Genomic DNA, 25,230 nt, shown 5'->3' with positions numbered 1-25,230 from the left:
TCCCTGTTCCTAACATCTACTCTGATTACTCAATTCAGGGCTTTATAGGTTTCAACATATAAACCATAGTTCTTAAAAATAAACACCTAAATCTTGTTTGTATTCTGGCATTATTACAAACAGTGCTCTCAACCTTCAGATCCCAATTCTTCATTGCTAGTACAACTAAAGCAACCCCTTTTGTGCAGTGAATGACCTTGTGTCCCTTGCTTGTTCATTAGTGCCATGAGTTTGTAAAAATGGCTTCTTTGTAATTTTCTATAGACAGTCATGTCTATGAATAAAGTTACCTCAATTTCTTTCTCTCTCGGCCGAATGTCTTTAACTGTTCCTGGATGTCTGTGTAGTATTCACAGGACCAGCATGAGAGCACATCGTCTTACCATCAGGATCATCCAGGCTTACGGTTGCTGTGCAATTCTCTAGAAAGTCAAAGAAGTATCCCTTTCTAATTTGATTATTTTTTAAAATCATGTATAAATGTTGGATTTTATATGTTTTTTTTTCTTATTCTGCCTGTTAATAGAATACTTACCCTAAATTTTTGAAATGTTGAAAAGACCATTTGGTCATGAAACTAAATAAGTTTTTATACATAGAGACTATCATTGCTGTAACTGGTTTGGGCTGTATAGCTAGCACTTGTTTGGCAGGAGTGTACTAGGACATCCCCTGGGAATGAAGTCCTGCAGATGAGTGGGAAACAATGACTGTGAAGACAAAGCACTCTATGCAGTTAGTCATCCACAAATAAAACAAACAAGATAAAAAACAAATGGGGGAGAAAAGGGAAAGCCCAAGTTTAAGAATAGTGGGCTGGGGGAGATGGCTCAGTGATAACAATGTTAGCAGTGTAGGCAAGAGGACCTGAGTTCAAGTTCCCAGCACCCTCATAAAAAGCTGGGAGTAGCTGTGAGGAGCTGAGACAAGAGGATTGCTGGGACTGACTGACAAGCATAGTTGTTAAGTTTCAGGCCAGTGAAAGATCTGGTCTCAAGGGGGTGGGAGAGAGGAAGGAAGAGAAAGATTTCACCTACAGAATGGCATCTGAGCTCAACCTCTGGCCTCTACATGTACACAGATGGATCACTGTCTTCCTCTTGTCGCCAAATCTCACCTTTCTCCTTAGGCAACTACAGCATCTCTGCAAATGAACGTGTCCTCACATCCCTGGACCACTCTGACTACAGCAACTGTCACCTCCAGCCCCTTCTGTCACCTCCTTCCCCACTGTCTAGGGCTGTCCAACAGCAAAAAAAAAATCCTATGCTCTCACCACGGACCCCCAAACCTCAAATCTAGTCCGTTTCTCCCCTCTTCTCACTCAGTCCCCGCAGCCTGGAGTCCGTTTTCCTCTTAGGCAGACTGTTGTAGTAATTTGTCCTCACTCCTGCCCCTTCTTTGCTTAAAGCCCCCTTGCCCCTGCCCCAATCCTTCCAGCCTGTGTGTACAGACGGACTGCCCACATGTCCTGCCATGCTCCCGCCTGCAGGCTCCTAGGTCAGCAGAGACAGTCTATGTGCTGTATGTTCTCACACCCAGGCCACCGTCAGTGCTTAGGACTTTCCAACAGGCTTACGTGGTCAGCAAGTTTCCACCCCATTTCCCCTTTGCCCCCATTTTCCCAGAGGAAGATAAGCCACAGGCCTTACATTGTACGTGTACTTTCTAGAAGCAGGTTCAGCTATGATAGTGTCAGGTCCTCCTAGTAACACGGAAGGCCAGGATAAACTCCACGGGGTAGAGAGATAACAGACCTTGGGTGAGCCTGGATGAGCTCTACCATCCTGCTACTCTGTGAGTAAACTCTGAGGCACTCAGATCCCATGGAGGAGCAAGTGAACTGAGCAGGAAACTTGTACTGGGTCCCAAATCCTCCAGCAACATCCTTCTAGCCTTCTGATTTTCAGATTTTTTTTTTCCTAGAACCTCTCTGAAATATCTGCAGCCTACTACTGCCAAACTTCCTGTTACCCTTACAACAGCTCTGTAAGGTGGGTGCTGTTGCTATTCTTGGGTGCGGATGAGGAAACTGAGGCTCAGAGAGGTCAGTGGGCTGCTAGCTCTTATCTGGAGTCTGATAAGGAGTCTCATCGTCACATGGTTTAAGTCCACCCTTAAGTGGACCAGTGAGCTCATCCCAAAGACAGCAGTCCCGGCAGTGGGCCAAGGCTGGCCTCTGGCCAGTTTTCAAGCCAAAGCTCCCAGGCTGTGTCCAGAAGCTCTGGTTCTCCATGACCTGCATTTCCTGGAGCGTTCTGCTTGAGAAAACATGGCTTAGCTTCTGGATCACTGCACCACTTGGTCTGGGTGGACACAATATAATTGTTTGCCACACAGTTATACTGACTTTGCCAAGCTGACCTGGCACCCCTGTGTAAAACAGATCACAGTGTCCCCAAGGACCCACCCTCTGTGTGTTCCATGGCTGCCTAGAGGTGGGGTTGGCTCCCAGTCAGAGTTTTGTTAAGGAAACTATGAGTCCTCTGACATTGTGCACACATCTGGCTTTTTCTTTTCTTCTTCCTTTTTTGTTTTGTTTTTGAGACAGGGTTTCTCTGTGTAGTCCTGTCTGTCCTGAAACTCAGTCTGTAGACCAGGCTGGCCTCAAACTCAGAGATCCACCTGCCTCTGCCTCCTGAGTGCTGGGATTAAAGGTGGCACCACTACACTGGACTTCTTTTCCTTTTTTTTAAAGATTAAGCTCAGTTTGAAAGGAAAAAATTTTCAATACAGAAAGAAATCACTTTAAACAAACTGTGAAGCCTATCACACCTCATCAAACAAACAAACAAACAATTCCAGCCCCAGCTTTGATCTTCAGACTACAAGTCAGTGCCTGCCTGAGGCTCCTGCCGTCCATGGACGGATGCAGAGGCTGCAGATGGCTGCAGAGGCTGAGCAACAGTGATGTACAGGGCCAGGCATTTCTGAAAGGTAAGGCCCAGCTGAAACCGAGACCCCAAGGAAATGTGGGCCCAAGCACCCAGAGGGTCAGCCACACAATAATGCAGCCTTTAGGTCACTGTGCTCATTGAGAAGAATCCACTATGGAGGTTGGTTTTGCAAAAGGAACCTGTGGGAGCTTACTATCAAAGTACATGCTCTGGAGGTTCTGGTGGAGAAATCAGAAGCACTGTTCCCTTCAACTGGTCCATTTGCCTCAGAGTTTCTCATTTGCTCCTAGGAGCCCATATCTTCCACTGCAGGCGGTAGGTAGCTCTTCATACCTGGATATAGCAAGCTTTCTTGTTGGACTATCTTTGGATTGCTAGCCCACAAATAATGACCTGGAGACTTATTATTAATTATGAAAGCCTGGCCTTAGCTTACTTAGGCTTTTTCCCAACTAGCTCTTAGAACTTAAATTAATCCACTTATATTAATCTATGTTCTGCCACATGGGGTCACCTCTCTTCCATCTTGTACCTCCTGTTTTCTCTCCGTGTCTGGCTGGCAACTCCACCTTTCTTCTTCCCAGAGTTCTCTCTCTGCCCAGAAGCCCTACCAATACTATCTTGCCTAGCTATTGGGCATTTAGCTCTTTATTAAACCAATCACAGTGACACATCTTCACATTCCAGAGTGCTAGCTGGACCAAGTCAGCGTAGAGAGTGTGGGGCCAGGTGGGTCAGGACACGTAGACGAGCAACTCCAGAAGCATCTCCTGACCGTCCACTCATTGCTTCACATGTTCACCGAGGGCCCTTTACACACAAACCTAACACTGACAAGGTAGTAGGGACATGATGAACAGGACAGGACACACAAAACAAAAACAGTTGAGTTGAGGACCACATGGAGAAATGAGGGGATGTGTGATGGGGAGACCTCAGACAGGCTGGTTGCTCCCTGCAGAAGTGATGCTCAGGCTAAGATCTGACTTAGAGTTAAGCAGAAAAGAAGAGTCCTGGGCCAAGAACACAGGACATGGGAACCGGGGGCCTACTGGGACATAGATATGGCAGGGAGGGCAGGCCATGATGCTGGAGCCTGGAGAAGAAAGGAGGCAGAGAAATGAGGCAAGAAGGGAAAGCAGAGGCTAGATTCCCCGCCCCTGACCTCCCAGAACCCGAGCTTCTGTACGATGGCATCAGCACAGGAAAGGAATGTCATTACTCACTTTGTGAACCAGACTGAATGGATAAATGGATGGCAGTGGGCGGTCAGGAAAGAGCTCTGGGACCCAGGGCCAAGAAGCTTGAACTGAACCCTGAGGGCTACAGGTACAGTGAACTGCCATGAGGGCAGAACACTGCAGGGACGTTGCTTACCTGGTTGAACCTCCGGGTAAAGGCCACAACGTTAGGGGCAAGACTGTGTTTCTCCTTCTTACTCCATCCGCAGCTGGCCAATTCCTGGGAAGCACAGAGTGGGTGTCAACAGGAATTCAGTAAGGATGCAAAATACACAGGCATCTGGCTGTAAGGTGAGCACAGAGGTGGGCAGGGCTGAAGGTTGGCTGTACCTAAACTCAGCAGATGGAGGAGGAAGGCTGGGTCTGAGGTGAGGATACACACAGGCAGACTCGGGGGAACAGCAGAAACATGGAATACTCTCCCCTATAACTCTGCTCCAATTTCCCAAGATTTCTTTGCCAAAATATTTACTACTGTCATTCTGTCAGCATCTCAGGGACAAAGAGAAGAAGCCTTCTTATAGTGCAGACTGTCTGTGGAGGGGTGTAAGTGTTTAATCCCGTAGGACCCACCCTGTCCTGGACATGGCTCCAGGGCTCTAGGCTAGCTGAAAATTAAAACTAGCTGAAGAATCTTACATTTTGTTGTTCACATGATATCCTCCATTCTTGTAATCAGGAAAAGTCCTTGGCCAAGCCCTCAACAACCAGAGACACTTCTGGGATTTCCTGGGATTCCTTCCTGAAGCTGACCCCTTCCATCTCTTGTACCCCCAAAGAGACCGAAGAGAAAATGATCACTAGTGTGGGAGCATATATCCACTTTCCCAGCAGGTTTAGCAGTGTGATTTGATGAATCAAAGTGGCTAAGTTTTAGCTGTCACCAAGGCTAGCTCCTGTGTGTGATCATGCAGAGGCAGGCAAGCACAGGTTAGAGTTCAGCAACCCAGGACTCCACTTGGTATGGGCTGTGCACACGCCCATCTTTTAATATTGTGCCTGACAGCCCAAGACTTCACACCTGCATGTACCATACACATCCCTCTTGAATAATCTACCTAGCAACCTGATAGCGAGCTAGAGTGCCCACCTTTGCTGAGCTGCAAGCGCTCCCTTCTTTGAACAACAGCATAAATTTCTCTTGCCATTTAACAACCATTAGACAAATTGTATTAAATCATACTTCATTTATATCCAGGTATGAGGCTGCTGGCCCAATCCAGCCTGAACTAGTTTAAGTACCTGAACAATAAGGCAAACTGCGTCCTCTAAGTGAACTTTGGGGGACTATCCCGTATTTACCATGCCATGCCTGTGCATAATTAAGTAGGCATATGACTAAAATCAGATGCATTATGGGAAAAGTCATGTACAGTAAATGAAAGTTTACATAATGTAAACCTGCCAGTCAAAACAGAGAACAACCCACGCTACAGCCCTTAGCAACCAAACTCCTTCTCTTGAACCCCATAAAAGGAAGCCCCAAATAATAATCAGAGATCTTGAGTCCCCTATTTGCATGGCCACTCTCACTCTTGACAGAATGTTTCTTCCTGTAGTGAATATTATTTTGATCCAATAAAGTTTCCTTGCCACTTTTGTAATCTGAGTCAACCTTTACTTCAACTCTTTGAATAAGGGGCCAAAAACCTAGGAACCACCAGGGACAACTTGGAGACTATTAAGGCCAAGGCAAGGCCAGCATCTCCAGCCTGTGCTGTTGGGTGCCCTGACAGAGAAGAAAGGGAGGGACGACATTCTCAACCTACACTTCTAAGACCTTCTGATTCCTACCAGGACTCTTCCTCATTAGCAACTTTTTTTAAAGTACACACCTAGAACATTTTAAGGATTTTCAGTGAGAATAGGCTGTCAACCAGCTGGAACAAACATGTATCAAGAAGTCAGAGGTTGGGAAAGTGGAAACAGACAAAGGAAAAACTTGCTGGCCGGACAGTTATGTCTGAAGCAAGCATTCATCAGGGCATCTCAGGACCCAGTGATGAGTCCCAGCCAGGCACACTTGGGAAGCCGGCTGTAACCAAACTGTGGCCTGATTGGCTGAAAGATGAACTGCCCGGATATGGGGACACTTGAAGAAGATCAACCAGGAACTGAGACGCACCTCTTTCTGGCTGCCTCACATCTATGAGCAGCTACTATCACCCCCATGAGGACAGTGAGCTAGGACCTGGTCAAGTCTATTTCAGCTTCACAATTTTAGATCCAAGTCTGAAGGCAGTGATATAAACTAGCAAACACTATCACCTGACAGATGCAACTGGAGTAGATGAACAGGTAGCACCCATGCAGGCAGGCAGCAAACACACAGGCCCTTCTTACAGTGTTTCTCATAAAAATCACTACCACACCTCATTTAACAAGTGGTGCTGTGTTCGTTCTCCTGAATGAATGCTGTGACTCCACTTCTCAGACTCACACCTGAGTCAATCTCAGTGCTATAGGGCTCACCTGTTTGCTGTCTGCACTTTGTGTGAAATGTGTACCTGGATTCATTTCCAGCACACAGTTCACCCACCTCAATGGAATTTACTCCCCCACTGTGCACACACACACCATTAAGCATATATTATATTACTGCCCTGTTAGGGTTTGTCAAGACAAAGGCCTCTCTCTCCTAGGATCCCCAATGTCAATGCTGATAAACTGTGTCATAATAAAATATAAAACCAGTGCATTTAAACAACATTCAGGGATTAGGCTGCTTAGTGTCCAGTCTCTGACTGATGGTGTTTCCCCTCCATATTTTTCCCTGCATACAAAAATAAACAGCTGTAGCAGGAAGTGTGTAAATGTGTGTGCTCAGGAAGGATGTATGTGTATATGCATGTGTATGTATACGTTTAGTTCAGACTACATGTTCTTATTTTGCACCATGACTACCTGGGAAGACACCTGGAAGATAAGTGGCACGGATCCACAGTTAAAACCAACCCCAATCCTGGCTGTCCACACCCCAGTGGTATGGTATCTGTCTTTGCAGAACTTCTATTCTTATAGGACATAGGACATGGGATGCCTAAACCATGTGGGCACTGGACAGATGTCTTCCCCCAGTGGGGGTACACACTGGAGGGAGTGTAGCAGGAGCTGTGCTCAGCATCAGCTCCAACACCAAGTGCCCCCTTCCTTCTCTCCTCCCACTACTGTCTTGAAATGGTTTCTAGATCTCTTTTCACCAAAGTCATGCAGTCAATAGTCAGGGCAGGCACTTCACACTGCTGCCCTGAATTTATTCACTTCCAGTGTCTCTGAGACCTACATTTGAACACTGCTGGGTTGTTTTATTTTGGAGGATTGACAATTCTCTAGGGAGCCTTATACACTAGAAGACTGGGCACCTTTCAAATGAAAACCTCAGCAGTGCGAAACACTGTCTGAGTGGTGCTTTGACTGCCTAGTTTGAGCAAAGAGCCTCAAGTAGAGAGGCCTCACTCTGAATCCCAGCCCTTCACCCTGTAACCAAGGTCCTACACACTGGTTCCATCCCTGAGGAGTGACTCTGCTGGCCCACAGCAGGCACTGGAGTACCTTTTGACGGAATAAGGTCTGAGCTCCTTGGCACTGGAACCTCCACCCTCAGCACAGAAAGATTATCAAGATGTCAGGTGAAATCAGATGGCTCTATCTACACTACGACACTCTCTGGGCCAACTCCTTGGCACTCTTCCCCTTCCATGTTTGGCCCTGTAGGATTACAAGAGATTTCATCTGTGTAAATGCAGGAAAAATGTGAAGGAACAGAACAACACTCTTCCAGTCACTAAGGTCTAAAAAGATTCTCGCTATAGAACCAAGATGATTGTGATCAACTTAACATTCACCAGAGAAGACAAGGCTGGCTCTAAGGTTAACACTGACCAACGGAGACAAGGCTGGCTCTAAGGTTAACACTGACCAGAGGAGACAAGGCTGGCTCTAAGGTTAACACTGACCAGAGGAGACAAGGCTGGCTCTAAGGGTTTGAAAAAGGGTTTGGGTTGAGGCTAGGAAGGTCTGGCAGCTCTAAATCCTGGATGTGCCAAGGTTGGACATGGCCCTTCCAACGCCCTAGATCTACAGACTGTTTGGCTGTCCGGCTCTGACTCTGGGCTGAGGTCAAGAGGGTGTGGGAGGAGACTAAGAGCAGTCTTCTGGGTTTTGCTCTCCCTCGTGCACATTCCCTGGGTCCACCAGAAAAGAGAAACTGTGAGGAGGAAACTTGTGCCACCTGCAGTTCTCCTAGCCTCCTTGGTCTCCCTCTCAGAGGTCAAGGACCTGGCCCCATCTACCACTCAGCTTTCCGAGTGGTCTCTCCAATCTTCAACCTCCTCCACTCTTGTTTCCCTTCCCGCTGCATGTGAGTGCACATTAAGCCTCACTCAATATTATCAGATGCCTGGCCACACCCCCCATCTCTTTCAGCCCCCTTCCTTCTCCTCCACAGCAGAGTATCATCAACTATCCTCCCTCCCCCTCCTGCATGCCCTGCTCTCCTGCCACTGCTCTGTCCTCCAACAATGTCAACTCCTGACTGGGATGCCATGGCCCTACACTGTGCCCTGAATCTCTCTACCTGACTGTCCTTGTCCTCCAGGATCTTCCAGTACTCATTTCTTAATGCAGGCTCTAAACCCTACCTGGAACTGTCCACGCTTGCCTCCTATATACTGCTGCTTGGTGTAGTAGATACACGCATGCCATTGGCTTCAGCTAGTAGCCCTGTGGCACCCATGTTCCTGTCCTAAGCTCAACCAAGAGTCCAAGTTCCTTGTTGGCCACATATTCCTTGGCTCCCACAGGGCACCTCAGTTTCTGTAGGCCCAGACCCAAATGGGTGTGTCTACATAGCTGCCATAAATAAAAATCTCAGTAACACAGGATTCATTTAGACACTCTGCCAGTCAAAGGCAAGTGTTCATTACTAGCACTGTCTATGGAAAGACCTCTAATTAGCACAAAATCAACTTTCTTTTAACAGCCTCGCCTGTGTGCATTCTTAAGCGACAGTGTCAACATGGTCTTACTCATCTGATATAGCATCTCTGAGTCCCACAGTCAGGTGAGCCCACCTGCTCTGAGTCCCATATTGAGGTGAGCCCACCACTCTGAGCTTAGGGCTCTGGATGTCAGATACCATGGCATGCTCTAAGAAAGGCCTAACCCTGACTTGTGCATGGAGCATGAGGAAATCTGTAAGAGGAGCTCTGGGGAAGACTGACCTCCATGGCATCTCAGCCTCCAGATCACAGGAAGCTAGTACCAACATGCGGGCTTAATTCCAACTGCAACCTTCTCCAAGTCAAATTCACTCAGTACGTCCACAAAAAAAAAATACAGCACCTCAAGGAAGAGCCACCATGAGGCTGGCACCAGCCACTGGTACCGTTCCACCTCTAGGCACCACTACAAGCTTTCTCCTGCCTCCTCCCACCCCACCTTCTGGCAGAAGAAAAATAAAAGCAATAGAAACAAAGGGGAAAATGGCTAGGTTTACTCACGGAGATTCTTCAGAGGAGCTGGCAGACAAAGGCACCACAAGAGGAGGCCACTGAGCAGTGGGAGCAAGGCCAGCCTAGACTGGGGTGGAGTCTCCCTGAGAAAGGGAATACATCAGAGCTGGCCTCTGCTGGAGTGTAAGGGTGAGTGTAGGAGACAGACGAGCAACAGAGGAGCCAGCAAGTCCTTGAGGGACATACAGGCCTTGCCACCCACAGGAAGTCATCTTAGAAAGCATGTACAAATGAAGGGTCCCAGGGTAGAAGCAGGAACGTTAGCTCTCCAGGAGACCCTTCCACTGGTGCCTGGCAGAGAGTTGGCTTTAGTCTCCTAGGTGAGTACTGAAGGCATATGCATCACAGAAAGGTCAGGGAGCAGAATGGATAGGAGACAATGGTTAAGTGGACCTGGTAACACCTTCACTCTGTGGTCCAGGACAAGTCACTGATTCTCCATGCCTGTCTTTACTCACCTGAAAATGGCCCTGAATCTATGGCTACAGTTCCCTGAACAAGCCTGGCCTCACCTGAAAACAGCACCCACCACCTAGACTAGTTCTTAGCCATAAAGACTAGAGGAGCCCACATTTGTATGTGCTTAGAACAAAGGCTGGCACTTTCAACCTGTTGCCTAAATTAGCAAAACAACAATCCCAAGGAAAGGAGCAGTGGACAGGGAGAAACGGGGCTAAAACCCCCTAGGTCAAGAGCCTAGAGTCTACGGGATTCCAGGCCTGCCAAAGCCTAAAAGGAGAACCCAGGTCAGCTAGCATGGGCTGCAAGATTTCCTAGGCACGCACTATACGCCAGCAACTGTGCTAGGTGCCTCCCGCATGTCATCCCTCTGCACCTCGTAACTGTTCTCCATCTTCGAGTGTGTCATCATCCTCACACAGCCTTCACCACTGCTCTGGCCAACGATCTCTAAAGAGAAACAAGCAGAGAGCTGATCTGTTCAGGCAGCAGACAGGCAGGGTAGTAAGTCTCCATTCTTACCTAAGCCAGCACAGGGCTGTTGGCCTCCAGAGGCTCCAGCAGATGTGTGGCAATCAGGCGTCACTACTACTGTACAGGACAGTCGCTTTACAGCTATGCTGTGCCCTAATGACTATTTTATAAAACAGAGGTTTTCTCCAATCTAAGTTCAAATGTCAAAGCAGTATGGCCTCACAAATGGTTTGCACAACAAACCACGGTCTGCCCAGCACCAACCATGGGTACAACATTATTCACCTAAAATACTATCACCTGTCAATTAATCAAATTAAGTCAAGAGTATATGGACATATCAAAACCATAAAAAAAAAGAGTCAGGCCTGTGAAGTTATCAAACATACCAGACCAAGAAATGGTGCGATACCCTGTCCTGGGTTATATAAAAGAGACACCTAACAAATGTCTGTAGGGGTGTTTCTGGAGGTTTAACTGAAAAGAAAGCCCACAATGAATGTGGGTGGGACACCATCCCGTGGGCTGAAGTCCCAGACTAAACAGAAGGGAAAAGGGAGAAAGTCAGATGAGTGCTACTGCCCAGTTTCCTGGTTGGTGGATGACAATGACCAGGCTACTCCCACTACCATGACTTCCCACCATAATGGATGACATTCTTCTGAACTGTAACCCAGAATAAACCTGTCCTCCCATGGTCACAGCAACATCCCCATCACCATCACCAGACTATCAAGTGCCTGCATCACATAATCAACAGGCAGTGAACGCCCAACTCTGTCCCCAGGCCTTCCACTTGACATGACACCCCTGCCTGGGGCGGCTCACTCAGTGCAGACCCAGCCCTGCACCTCCAACTCTCAGACTAGGTGATGGCATCTCTTTCCTAACCACTGCAGTGACCCCCTGCATCTGCAGCGGCTCCTACTTCTTCCTTTAGTAAGGCCTCTCTGATGTTTGTGTGGTACCAACCTGTCTCTCTCTCTCTCTCTCTCTTACTCTGTGTCTCTCTCTCTGTCTCACTTTGAAGATAATTATGTGACCTGAGAGTTAATAATTAAGACTGGAATAGAAGATCTTGTACATGCCAGTGGCCAAGTCTGCCAAGTGCTTCAGAAGTTTTTAGTGAACTGAAGACAATGAAATCAATGTCACCTGTGATTTTCTTGTTGCTCAATAAATTCTGATATTACAGAAAGACAAACACATGTTCACCCTTTTCCAATAAAACCTACTCATGACAAGGTGCCAGTCAAGAAGACAGCTGGGTGACAGGATATAACTTACTATAGAGTGCCTAGGCAAGGGCTCCGAAGGGTCTCAGTGGGCATCAAAGCTGACTCAGGGATCTACCAAGTCAGAAAGGGGCATGTGGCCCCTGGCTGCAAAGGCAGAGATAAAAGGGACTGTAGTCATGAGCTTTTCTAGGAGCAGAGATTCAGGACAAACAGCAGGGTTTACTGCATGCCAAACGGCCCAAGGTCTCTGGCAGGTATATCTGCAAGTTATCAACTGAATCCATATGGTGACATGGGTCTAGTATCATCTCTTCATGGTAGACAAGGCTCAGGGAGACTGCCACTTACCTAAGGTTACAGTTAGTAGGAAGTGGAACTGGTACTCACCAGGGCCCTTCCAAAGAGCCCTATCTACTGAAAGAACACATCCAGAGCCACAAACTCTCCCTGGCTCTAGTAGATGCTAATGGCTCTGAATACAACAGGAATGGTTTTGTATGTGTCACTGTCCACACAAGTGAGACTCTTCCTTCTGTCATACTCAGTGAGACCGGTGTAGTCAAGGGTGAAAGGGCAATAGGCTTAGTCTGTGACTGAAGTTGGGTTTCTGCCCATCACCTGTCCTCATGTTACCCCAAAGCCCCAAACCACCGACAGATACTGCTACATTGAATCCAGGCAACACATGTGAGAGACACATTGCTCCTGCAATGCCTGATACAGCCCAGGAGGAAAAGCCCAGAAGGAAAAGAGAAACTCAAGCTGGTCGAAAGGATGGAGGTGAAAGGGCTCCACCCTTCAATGAGTGACTTCAATCAGTTTGGTTTTTACCTGGAAGCAGAGCCCATGGGCAGGCTATGTCAGGAGATGCTGGGAGTCAGGAGCCTGCTGCCTGGGGTTGGGATGTGGGAGGCTGGGCTCAGAAAGGCTCTTGGTTACATTACCATGAGCAACAAGAAGAGAATGAGAGTCAGCCAGGGGATAGGAGCTCAGACAGAATAGCCATCAGGAGAAAACAGGATGGAGAAGTTTAGGTTCCCCTGTAATACCCCAGAATAAAACTCAACACATACTGGCATTTGGGGTTCTATACCCTGCAAGTCCATCAATGCAACGTCTTCATGCAGGGTGGCTATACTTCATTTAGTATCCTGCCCTGGCCACACAGAAGGGAATGAACAGACATAAGAACAAGCCAGCAGAAACAGAGAAACCAGAACAATAAAGCAAAAGACAGGTAAAAAACAAAAAACAAAAAAACAAACAAACAAAAACCCTAGCCATAGAGTAGGAAGAGGATCCAAAAATAAAAACACTACTATAAGAAAACACAAGGGACTAAAAACAAGATTTTTTAATTTGCTAAGATTTCTTTTTAAAAGATCCATATGCAATATACAAAAAACTGTTACATTCAATAATAAGAAACCATTCTATTTTCTATAAAAACTAGCCATTTTTGATTTCTGAGAACCTTTTTCTAAGAGGATGTGTAGAGAGCAGATAACACACAAACTGATGACAGACTTGCAAGCTAAGAAGAGGCATAGACCAGCTGTGTGTTTCAACCCATGCAGCCATTTGAGAAGGCAGGTGGACTCCAGCGAACCTAATGGTAGGTGTTTACCCCCTGAGGTCCTCCATCTACTCCACGCCATGCGTGCACCTTCATGGAATCTTCATTTTCCACATCCCTAGTCCACCAGCTAGTAAAGGGATAAGAAATCCTAGTCTACCCACGAAACCAAAACCACTCAATCAGAAAAGGAAACACAGTAGCAGTGCACATAGCCACTGCTTTAGGTCAAGGAAAGGAACCACACGGCAGTGTCACATGACCTCAATCATGAAGACGTTTTGGAAATATAAAAGGATGCTGGCTGCCAGGGACACAGGTAAACTATGAAGACACATAAGGGAACGAGGGCACTTTTCCCTGGGGCTGTGTGGTGGCTAACATGACCGCTTTCATCTCTCAGACTGCATGAAGTCAACTTCACTAAGCATAACTAAGAGTCTAATCAGGGAACTGCAAACAAGTCCCACGATGGCTACTGTGCAAAGGCTACGGAGCAGTTGGTTCAACCTGGAGCAAGACAGAGGGATGCCAGAGAGAAGAAAACAAGAGCAATTAAAGGATGATATGGATGAAACTAAAACAGAGCCTGGCCATGTCTGGATGAAGATTAAATGATGAAAGAGGCAAATATAATCTCCAGGCTTTATAAAAACCAAGGAATTCCTAACTATATATTAAAATGTTAAACATACCATTTAGCATTTAGCATTTTCTATATATTCACACAATATTTAAACATAGTGTATTTTAATATTTGTACCCTTGTGTATTACATGTGTATATACCCATTACAGAGCAGTTAACAGACAGAAAGAAGAGAACTGTGAGCCCCAGGGAACTGTGGGTCCCTGATACAAGGTCTACTCTTTAGAATGGCCCAAGATTACCAAACACTGAAAACATCATCCAGGCCTATCACTCACTGGGCACTAAGTCACGGGTGCCAGTCACAATGACAGTGGTGCTGTTTGTTGGTGTGTCGTTTTGCAGGTCCACCTAAGGAAACATGGTGTTCTGAATGTGAAGTTCGAGGCTTGAGCAATGGGAAGGTGCAGCCATCCGAAGGTTCTGAGAAAGAGGAAAGATGACAGAGATAACAGAGAATACAAAAAGTGGATGAAACAAGAAACCCAGATCTCAGTAAGTCAAAACTCCAACATAACCAAGAAAGAAACTAGTTTAAAAGAGATCGTGAGCCGGGCGGTGGCGCACACCTTTAATCTCAGCACTGGGGAGGCAGAGGCAGGTGGATCTCTGTGAGTTCGAGGCCAGCCTGGTCTACAAGGGCTAGTTCCAGAACAGCCAGGGCTGTTACACAGAGAAAGTTTGTCTCTAAAAACAGAGAGAGAGGAGAGAGAGAGAGAGAGAGAGAGAGAGAGAGAGAGAGACAGAGACAGAGACAGAGACAGAGACAGAGACAGAGACAGAGACAGACAAGAGAGAGAAACAGACAAGAGAGAGAAACAGACAAGAGAGAGAGAGAAGAGAGGAGAGAGGAGAGAAGAGAGATCATGGTTTTTCTTCTATGGTTTGGGGGGAAATGGTACATGACACACCACCTTTAAAATGAAGTTTACACTGAAATATGCACCGCTATCATAAAGTCACAGCCACTTATCACCTGCCAACAGTTAGTTATAATGGACCAGCAATCAGTCCCCACAGGAGCAAGAGACCCTCTGCACTTTCCAGAGAAATCTGAAGATCATGACCAGCTGGTCACAGGTGACATCATGTCTGAGGAGAGAGAGCTAAGGCTCAAATAGAGGCCTTATGCAGTGAGCCACTTACTAGAGGTTAGAAAAAGCTTTGTGGAAATGTGTGACTGCCAGGAACTGCCCTCTCCTGGGACAAATCTAGCTGCTATGAGACATGAGAGAATCTGGGGCTCGGGGAAAAGGAAGCAAGGGAAGAGACAGGGAGAAGGGAAGGTGAGAGGAGAAGGCATCCACGTAGCTGCCACTGCTGGAAAGGCCCTGGCCTTGAGGATCTTGGTGACTGCTGAGGGCTGGGGAAAGGCAGGGATTCGGATTGCCAGAACTCCGGACAACAAAGAACAACTGTTCTTTGTTTGCTTCTAGTTGATGTGCATCCTAAGGATGTTTTCTAGATACACGTCTCCTATGTGACTCTCTCTCTCAGCTCTTTCTAGGAGGAGAAAGAGGAAGAGAGGAAGGAAGAGAAGAAAAAAAGACAAAGAGAAGATGAAGCCAGATGATGGTGGTACAAGCCTTTAATCCCGGAACTCAAGAGGCAAACAGTAGGTCTCTGTGAGTTCGAGGCCAGCCTGGTCTACAAAACAAGTTCTAGGACAGCCTCCAAAGCTATAGAGAAACCCTGTCCTGAAAAAACAAACAAACTAAGATGAAGGGACAGTAGTGATGGGTAATGTAAGACATGTCTATTTTCACTCATTCCAGAATTACGGTTTATCGAGGAAATATAGCAACAGAAACATCACATACACAAAGCTCAGACTCTATGGAGGAAAGAGAGAAAGACTCTGTAGTAAGTAGGAAAAAGAGAAGTGTTCTGGGAAAGCACTGGTCAGGGTGAGGGAGGAGGATAGCTGGAGAGGGTGTCTCCAGGGGCCTGCCCGGGAAACTGCCCTAGCACAGAGACTTGAAGGAATGAGGGCCATTCCCGGCAACTGTGCGGCAGAAGGGGATTCAGGCAGCAGGAAGGGCACATAGGAAGGCCGAGTTGCTGAATTAGGAGAAACTCAGCATGGATGAGAATATCAAGAGCCCGTGTGATTGAAGAGGAAGGTTTCTGGGAAAGTGATGGGAATGAGAAGGGAATAATACCAGGTCAGGCAAGCATAGAATCATATACTGAGGGGAAGTTCTCCCCTGAGTGTTAGGGGGTCTATACCCTGATAACAGGGGCAAGAACAGTAGGGTGGGCCAGGCACACAGGTTACTTCTGCTGAGCCCACATCTGGCTGGTGACAGCAATGGGTACACCCATTATCTCCTGGGAGAAAAACACTTCAGCCACTTGAAACAAACACCTGCTGGAAGCTGAGGTGGGGAAAGGAAGGAGGCAGTGCCCAGGAGAAGGCAGCTTGTCAGCTTCAGGACTTCACCAGACACATCCCACAGGTGGGAGGGCAGTCAGTGGGAAGAGAGTTGAGTGTATGCATGGGGTGGTCACTGAATGAACAGGAGTAAACTGTCTTCCTTGGCTTTCAGTTCTTTCTATAGAACAACAACTCATTTACAGCCACTACTGTTTTAGCAAATCCTTAACTACTGTCTACTTGGAAAACATGCACTAGATTTAGGGTCACGATGATGCAAATTTCCCAAAACATTCCCTCTGCAGCCCTCATCCAGCATAGTTCTGCACAATTAGATCCAGCTGTCTGTGCCTGTGGCAGCCAATAGCAGCCCTGCAGTCTCCAATCCTCACGACAGAGAAGGGGTCCCAATTAACAAAATATAGTACAGCAACCAGCAGGCCAGACCCACAAGCCAGCAAGCCAACAGGAGTCCCACAGGGCTACACGTCCATTTCCATCATGTCACCAGGGATGAGATGGGACACAGCATCTTTCAAATATTCTTGTTTAAAAAACAACAACAACAACACTTTAGGTGTTGATTATAAAAGCCATGAACAACACAGAGCACCCGTAAAGAACAATGACGTCATCATCACCCTTGCCTTGCCTTATGTCTGTGATGACCAGAACAGCACACACCGAGCACTCACTCTTTTATTTTTTTATTACATTTTTAAAAACTACCAATCCAAGTTCCCACTCCCTCCCCTCCTCCACATCCCCTCCACACACCCTCCCATCCCACCCCATCCAATTCTTAGAGAGGGAAAGGCACATTGCTTTGTGGAAGGTCCAAGGCCCTCCCTACTACATCTAGGCTGAGCAAGGTATACATCCAAAGAGAATAGGATCCCAAAAAGCCAGTACATGCAGTGTGGATAAATCCTGGTGTAGTGGTCCCTCAGTCTGCCCCAGCCATGTAACTGTCAACCACAATCAGAGGAACTATTTGGTCCTATGCTTGTTCCTTCCCAGTCCGGTTGGAGTTGGTGAGCTCCCATTAGCTCAGGTAAACTGTTTCAGTAGGTGAACCCATCATGGTCTTGACCTCTTTGCTCCTTCCACTCTTCAACTGGACTTTGGGAGCTCAGTCCAGGAGCATTCACTCTTTTTACACACATTTTTACCCACTGCCCTCACAAGAAGTCCATGGAACAGGCTCCTTGGCTGCCCCATTTCACAGATGAAGAACTGGAACCTAAGTTGAAGAAGTGAAGAAATCTGCTCACACCACATCTGTGTCTCTCCTCTGAGCATTAGGGGGAAATGTTAGCTTGTCTCCTGATTCGTCTCTCTGGGCTTTGGAAATATCTACTATGAGTCTCACTGTTTCTGGAGGAATTTCAACCTGGTCAACACGCTTCTCTGCACAAACCACTGTTCCCTTGGTCATCACATGCTGCAGGAAATGCTTAACAAAGGGGGAGTAAACAAAACCTCTGGAAGCATGTGCTTCTGAGGAAGATGCGGGTCTTCATGTGGCCTTCTGGATTGGGCCAGAAGAGACTTTGCTAGGTGATAAGAGTGCTAAAATCACACAAGAAAAAAAATAGCATTAACCCAGCAGCAGTTCCAGGGTCATGTGACTTTCTAAGTACACTCTCTAAACCTTTTATAGAACACATAATTTATGCTAACTGATTTACTCCAGTACAGAAAGTGATGGGCAGACACTCCAAGCCCAACAAGCCTGTCTCAGAAATCTAACCCTTTGAAATCTGAAGGGAAAAAGGAATTGATAAGATGGCTCAAGGGTAAAAGGCATTTACCACCAAGCCTGACGATCTGAGCTTGATGTCTCGAATTTACATGGCAGAAGAAGAAAACTGACTCTCACATTTGTCCTCTGACCTGCACTCATGTCTGTGTCCTCCCCACAATAGATACATGTTGAAAAGAAGAAGAGAACTTAGACACTTAGTGGATTCTAGCTCAGGCTAATGGCCATCACTTCATAACACAAAGAAAGGCGTGAAGCAAGGTGCCTATACAGAGCCCATCCCTCACCACATTGGCAGGGTGGGAACCCCTGCTCCCCACCCCATGCCATGCTCAAGCCACCACAGCAACTTCTCTCCACCATTGCTTGTACAGGAGCACAGAGAGGTCATGCTGCAACCAGGAGTTATGTGCCCTGTGGTACTGCACCATGTGGGCAGAGACGACAAGATGAGACCATTCAGGAAGACAGCAACAGGAAATCGTGGCTAGAAGGAGGAGACTGGGGACAGATGATCAGGGCACACTCAGGGTTCAGAAGCAGACAGGGAGACAGGGAGAAGCAAGAACAGGAAGAGGAGAAAAGAAGACAGGATAAGAAAGAAGAAATAGACTTCACTATTGAATTTGTAGGTAAGAAAGCTGATCTTCGCGACAAACAATTTAATATATACAAATTAATCAAGGTAGGCAGTATTTACCAGAGAAAACCTACCAGGAAGACTGAGGGATACAGATGGTTACAAGGCAGGGGATCAGGGTCTGAGCAACTTCACTTGGAAGGAAAAGCGGCTGTACAATACAACATGCCCAGAGGTGGCACAGGGACCTGAGGCTGACCAGACCCTAAGACCATCCCCCAAGCCTTGCATCAGTCAGCTGGCAGCTTCAGGATGCATTACAAGACTAGTCTGTGTTGCTCAAGCTAAGTTTCATTGAGCACCTCATTGAAGCCTCTCCCACCCCATGCTTTTGGATCACAGCTTAACATCCTGAACAGAAGAGAATCTCTGGAAATAACACCAGGCTTTTGAAAGTTCCAGCGACCAGCAATGATTGCATAGCATAACACCCTTCAGGGAGTGAGGCTGTTTGGACGCTGATACTGTCTGATGATAACTATGGAAGGCCCCAGCCTGTGTAGATCAGCAGGAATGGCTCTTTCAGAAAAGCCGTTTCCTCCCCGAAAGCAAGAGGGAAACTCAGTCTTCCAGATGTTTGCTCTATACAGGAACACTTAGTCAAAAGTATACGGAAGCCTTTCAGACGCTGGAGTCATCAGCCTGCCGTGGTGTGAAACCACTGTTTACACGGCAGGCAGTGAGACCATGGCTTCATTCCCAACCACAGGCCCAGCCTGCTGCTCCCATTCTCAGTGCCCCCTGATCAGTAGCACAAAGCCAGGCTGCACAACTCGGGGACAGGGCTGCTTGCCTTCACTGGGGAAAACAGACATCTGAACACACTACTCAGTGCACATTTAAAGTGAGATCAGAGGTTCTAATGGGGCTGGGGGAGCAAGCAGGATGGGCTTGAAAGCCATCCCACAGGCCTGGAGGGAGATCTAAAAGCCTAGGAGGAGGTACAACAGGTGAAACACAAAAGTAGCATGCCATGTGGCTTGCATCTGCATCTGAGAGACCTGGGACTGAGCTAAAGCCGCAAGGAAACTACTAGAAAGTTGAAACAAGCTGGGTAGAGACTTTAAAGCTGCAGGTAAAGGGGCATTAGGGAAGGAGAAGCAGATGTGGGTACAGAAGTATCCTCTAGAAAATAAACGCCACGGCCCAGGGGGAAAAGAGTGTAACCAAGCTGGGAAGGCACACTGAGACAAAGCTGGAAGGAAGAAGCAGGGAACGGATAAGAAACAGGCAAGTGCAGTGGCAGACAGGTGTCCTGCTACAAGCATGACCAGGAGCGGTGTGCCCCAGAAGAAGTGGGGTGCCCCAGAAGAAGTAGGGCCCGTCACAACTCCAGGGAAGCAGGGTGCCATAGGCTTGTTCTAGGGCTTGCTGAGAGGCAGAGCCAGACACCTGTCCAGCTGTTGCTCTCCAGGAGCCAACAGCTCCTTTGCTATGCCAACTAGAGCCACCCAGCCCTCCACAGTGCTCCAGTCTTATTTCAAACAATGCCCTTTATCCGCAATTGCCCTGACAGGTAACTCTCTCCTCCCTTGCCTTACCTGTGTTCCAGCGGCTCTCCTTACCAAAGACATACTTTATTTCTGATTTTTTTTTTAACATTACAATTCCCTAGGCCACAGACAAAGAAGACCCCTCCAGAACACTCTGCCAATTGCCCCAGCGAGGAGTACTGGCTCCCCTCCCAGGTGGCCTCTGTAGACACATGGGTAAATTTCTTACCATTCCCCTTAGATCAGTGATTCCTTGATCATTCCCAGACCTCTCAGAATACAAAACAGGGAACCTCACAAGTGGTGTGTGTCCTGCCTTGAGTTGAGCAAACAAATGGTAAGCATGGAACTCACTACCCCATCCTGGCCCCAGAAATGCCTAAGCCAACCATATTAAGGGAGTAATTAATATCCAAGACCCCAGTCATCTGGCCCTGGACACACCGGCATCCTCCAGATGCCACTCAAACTTCAAGACTGCTGATGGCCTGACCTCAGCACATCCAGTGCCAAGACTGGTGAGCCTCTCTGTCTACTCCTATATCAGAGAGACAGCTGGCCTAGAGACCCCCACAGCTCCACAGCCATGTTGGAATCATGGTAACAGTCACAGTCTGAGCCCTGAGTGTTGTAGGTCTGAGTTGAGAAGAAAGTAGAGAAACAGATCTGTGTTCTGAGCAGGGGATGGACTTAGTTCAAACTGTTGTGTGGCAGAGAACTGGGGTATAATCCTCAAGTCTGTCTGCAATGAAGAGGGGAAACCTAAGCAAAGGACCATGATCCATCCTATGAGTAGGATCTAGGAAGTCACCCTTCCCACGAAGGAAAGCTGATCTGAGTCCACAGCACCTATGTTCAAGAGCAAAACACAGTCCCCAGCCCCAGCCATGAACTGAAGCTTTGCTTTAAACTGTGATTGCTGGCAGCCAGAGACTCAAACTGGGCCCTGCCCACGGCTGTCTAGTCAGAAGGCAAACAACACAGGCTATCTGTAATGACAAGCAAACACTAATGAATTTCGGAGCATGTCTGGTGCTTGCTTTTATGGATCATAAAATTATCTGGCTGCTTCCTGCCCATGCTGACAGCCCAATGAGGCAACCCCAAGTATTTACAGTCTCAGGCACTGCCAGAACCATTCTGCAGGAGGTAGGTTGGAGAACGTGGGACAAAGAACAGCCTTCCCCATTCCATACAAACCCATGTGTGTGCACTGACATTCAGCTCAATTCTGGCAAGCATTTGCTTTTTAAACATCTTGGGACTAAAAGGGAAATCAACTTGCTGTCTCAAATTGTGTTTCAGGTATACCAAAATTGGTTACCCAAATGACTTTTTTCATGTTAGCTAAATCTAAACAACGGCTTGAAAAATAATTTTTCTCTTAGACACGGACATAGTCTATACACCTATGGAATTATGGGGTCCACAGGAAGATCCCCTTGTGTGTACTACTGATACTCATCCTGAGTCCCAGGCCAGATCCCTTCCTGTCCTCACAATGTTGTCACAGCCACCAAGTAGGAAGGGACTCCTTCCACCTCCAAGGAGTCTAAGGGACATTCAGCAGATGCCAGATAAGCCAGGTGGCAGGAAGGGAGCCTGGACCCCTCTGGAGGAAGACTTCAGCACCGAGAGCTGCACTCCCAGGCAGAATCACTAAAAGCAGGATGGAACCCCACTGAAGGTCTCTCCTGACCCCAACGAGCTTCAGGAAAGACAGCTGATCACTTCCTGACAACCAAGTGTCCACATGGCTGATTAAAACCCATAAATCCAAAGGCTTTGTTAGGAACTATGATGACTGGGAGGCTACCAATCTCCAATCTCCATCTGCAGTGAGTTCCTCCACAGGTTCCCAGGGCAGCCCTGGGACACCCTCCCAGCCCCGGTGCAGAATCCTGCATGGAAGGAATGTGAAAGGCACTGGCTGAAGCAGACAAGGTCTCAGAGTCTGATGGTCTCCAGAGGTAGATGGCCAGTTAGGCTCAGGGGACCTGGAGGACACTGGCTCCCAGTGCTCAGTCTTCTCTGGAACCTGCTCCTCACCTGAATCCTATTACAGGGTGGGAGTGGACAGTCCTTCTGAATGATCCATGCCAGATAGCACTGGATGATCACTCGCTCTGGGTGGAGGGAAGAGAAGAACTAAGCATCAGGACATTACCCAGAGAGTCAGAGGAGGCCAACAGAAGCAAGAACAAAGACAGGGAAGAGCAAGATGGAAGATAGTGTCAGGCCCTGAGTCTGGCCTCTGGCCACCTCCAGCTTCCATAAGATCTGTCAAGCAGATGCGTCCTTGGGCCCAGAAGACCCCAATGCTTTATGTTACTTGAAGCCAAACCCATCCTGAGCCCGGGTCTCCCACTGTTCAACCAAGCCACCCTAACAAAGAAAGGATAAAAGAGGGAGACTTTGGAAAGCTCCTTTATGGGAAAGCAAGCAAACAAGACTCCAGGGACCTCCCTTGAAGAGTCCAGAATTGGGAACCATACAGCCCAGAGCTCTGAGGGACTGTAGAGTCTTGATATTCCTGGTACACAGCTTGACTTCTCTGCAGTAAAACAACAGCGAAGTCAGGGCTTCGGGCTAATTAATTGTCCATGGATGTGAGGAGAGAGGGAGGATTTTAGGAAAGTTTCTATCCCAGAAGCACAATGAGGAAATATTTCCAGGTTTTGAAGTGATGGTGGCAACTTTAAAGACGGGAAAAGCCAGCCTGCACCCTGAAACACAGGAACTGAAGGAAGCAATGCAAACTGTTCACGACTGCATGGCATCAAGGACATAAGGCCCAGGTTGCAAGCTAGATAAGTCAACTGGAAAACTATGCTCCAAACACCTTCAGGAGGGCTCACCTGCCAGCCGGCAGAGCAGAGGAAGACATCTGTGATCATTATGGTAAAAATAACAGAATTGGATCCCACCACCAGTGGAGTTATTGACACTCATAACCATCATGAACAGTGGTCTTGTTTCAAGCTCTCTCGGGGATCAGAAGTGACAATCAGGGCAATGCACATGGGGAGTCTGAGCTGCTACCACAGAGAGGAAAATCTGATGTTTCTAGGGCAGCACAAGAGAGAAGGCAACAGAGTTAGGCAGGACAGAATATAGCCAGACTGGAAGAGATAGAGAGAAAGAGTAGGCGGAATCAGGGAGACACCATGTAGCTGCTGAAGGAGAAAGATGCTGGAACCTTCCCAGTAGGCTACAGCCTCATGGTGATACACAGATTAATAGAAATGGGTTGAGATATAAGAGCTAGCTAGAAATACGTCTGGACCGTTGGCCAGTTTTGTAATTAATATAGTTTCTGTGTGATTATTTGGGCTGGGAAAATTATCAGGCAGTCTGTTTACAAAATGGTGCCCCTACCACCACACCCATAGGCTCATATATCTGAGTGCTTAGTCAGTCACCAAGGAGTGGAACTGTTTGAAAAGACTACAAAGATTAGGACACATGGCCTTGTTGGAGTTATGTTACTAGAGGTGGGCTTTGAAGTTTCAAAAGCCCAAACCAGGCCCAGTCTCTGTCTGTCTCTGTCTCTGTCTCCCCCTACCCCCCCCCCCCCCCCCTACTTCAGATCGGGATGTAGAGCTCAACTACTTCTCCAGCATCATGCCTGCCATGCCTGCTCCCATGTTCCCCAAAATGGTAATCATGGACTAAGCCTCTGAAACTGTAAGCAAGCCCCCAATGAAATGTTTTCTTTTATAAGAGTTGTCCTTTATAAGAGTTAATGGTATCCCTTCACAGCAACAGAGCAATAACTTGATCATGGGATAAGGTTGATTATGGAGCAGAGCACAAGACAAAACACCTGAAATAGTGGTCACTTCAGTAAACCTTAGGTGAGGCTCCCTAACACTGGTAAACCTTCCGGGAGAAGTCTACAGGATTCCACATCTCTCTGTAACTAACACTGAGCAGAATCAGCTTCTGTGACACAAGTGAGCCCTGGGGAGACTGGCTGGGATCTAGAAAGTGAGCTCTGGCCCGAGAGTCAAGTCCTGTGTGCACATCTGGATGACGATGACACTCAGGAGAAGGAAAGGGAAGAGAGCTTGAGCAGTAAGGTCATTAACTGGCACATCCTCACGGCTCTCTAATCAACACGCCATCGTACGGAGATGCTAATGAAGTTAGAGGTTTTCCCAACCTGTCCAGGCATCATAATCCATGTTGCAAACCCACACACACCATTTCCCCAAAGAGAAGATGTTAGAGGCTCACCTCTTCACTGACATCCTTGAGGGTTCTGGGAAATAGGAATTTAACCCAAGTCAGTCATCTTACCACCTCCCAGCTGATGAGCACCAGCACATCGCTCCAGGCAGAACTCCCAGAGATCCTGCTTGTTGGGCCCCACTAAGGTCCTGATTCTCAGACTACAATTGCAAGCCAGTCCTACAGGATCCCTATGCACTTTATTATAATTTAAATAAAATATCTTTTCTCCCATCTTAATCATTTTGCCTAACTTCCCTCTCACCCTCTATCTTCCATATGTAAAAATCATTATCAACTTCATGAAAAGAATCAAACAAAATTCAAATTATGACAATAAAATTAACTTGCAACCTACAATGTAGAGCACACTGCCATATATCATGTGGAACCTATAGCCAGTCACATTGGCCAACCCTACCACCATAACTTCTCTAAACGTCAATCTTCTCATTCAAAAAGGAGGAGAATAAGACTTCCTACCTCCTGAGAATGTTGAAAATGTTCAGTGGAGAACCTGGATGGAGGTGGGCGGTCCTTGGACTTCCCACAGGTCAGGGAGCCCTGATGGCTCTTCGGGCTGATGGGGGAGAGGGACTTGATGGGGGGCGGGGGGGGAAGTGAGGGGGCGGTGGCGGGGAGGAGGCGGAAATCCTCAATAAATAAATAAATTTAA

At 47.4% G+C, this 25,230-nt stretch overlaps 1 protein-coding gene across 9 annotated transcripts in view; it reads right to left on the bottom strand.

Annotated features, from left to right (window-relative positions):
* Positions 1 to 25,230, bottom strand: part of Ralgps1 (Ral GEF with PH domain and SH3 binding motif 1) — a 232,807-nt gene that overhangs the window by 148,153 nt on the left and 59,424 nt on the right. For all 9 annotated transcript variants that reach the window (XM_026778124.1, XM_026778130.1, XM_005346022.3 and 6 more), the window contains one exon: positions 4,275 to 4,358. In XM_026778124.1, the coding sequence (XP_026633925.1) occupies positions 4,275 to 4,358 (84 nt within the window). The remainder of the gene's footprint in view (positions 1 to 4,274; positions 4,359 to 25,230) is intronic.

This window comes from Microtus ochrogaster, chromosome 4 (assembly GCF_000317375.1).
Source record: "Microtus ochrogaster isolate Prairie Vole_2 chromosome 4, MicOch1.0, whole genome shotgun sequence".
Lineage (NCBI taxonomy): Eukaryota > Metazoa > Chordata > Mammalia > Rodentia > Cricetidae > Microtus > Microtus ochrogaster.
Note: the sequence above shows the minus strand (reverse complement) of the source record. Positions and strands in the feature narration are given on the sequence as shown.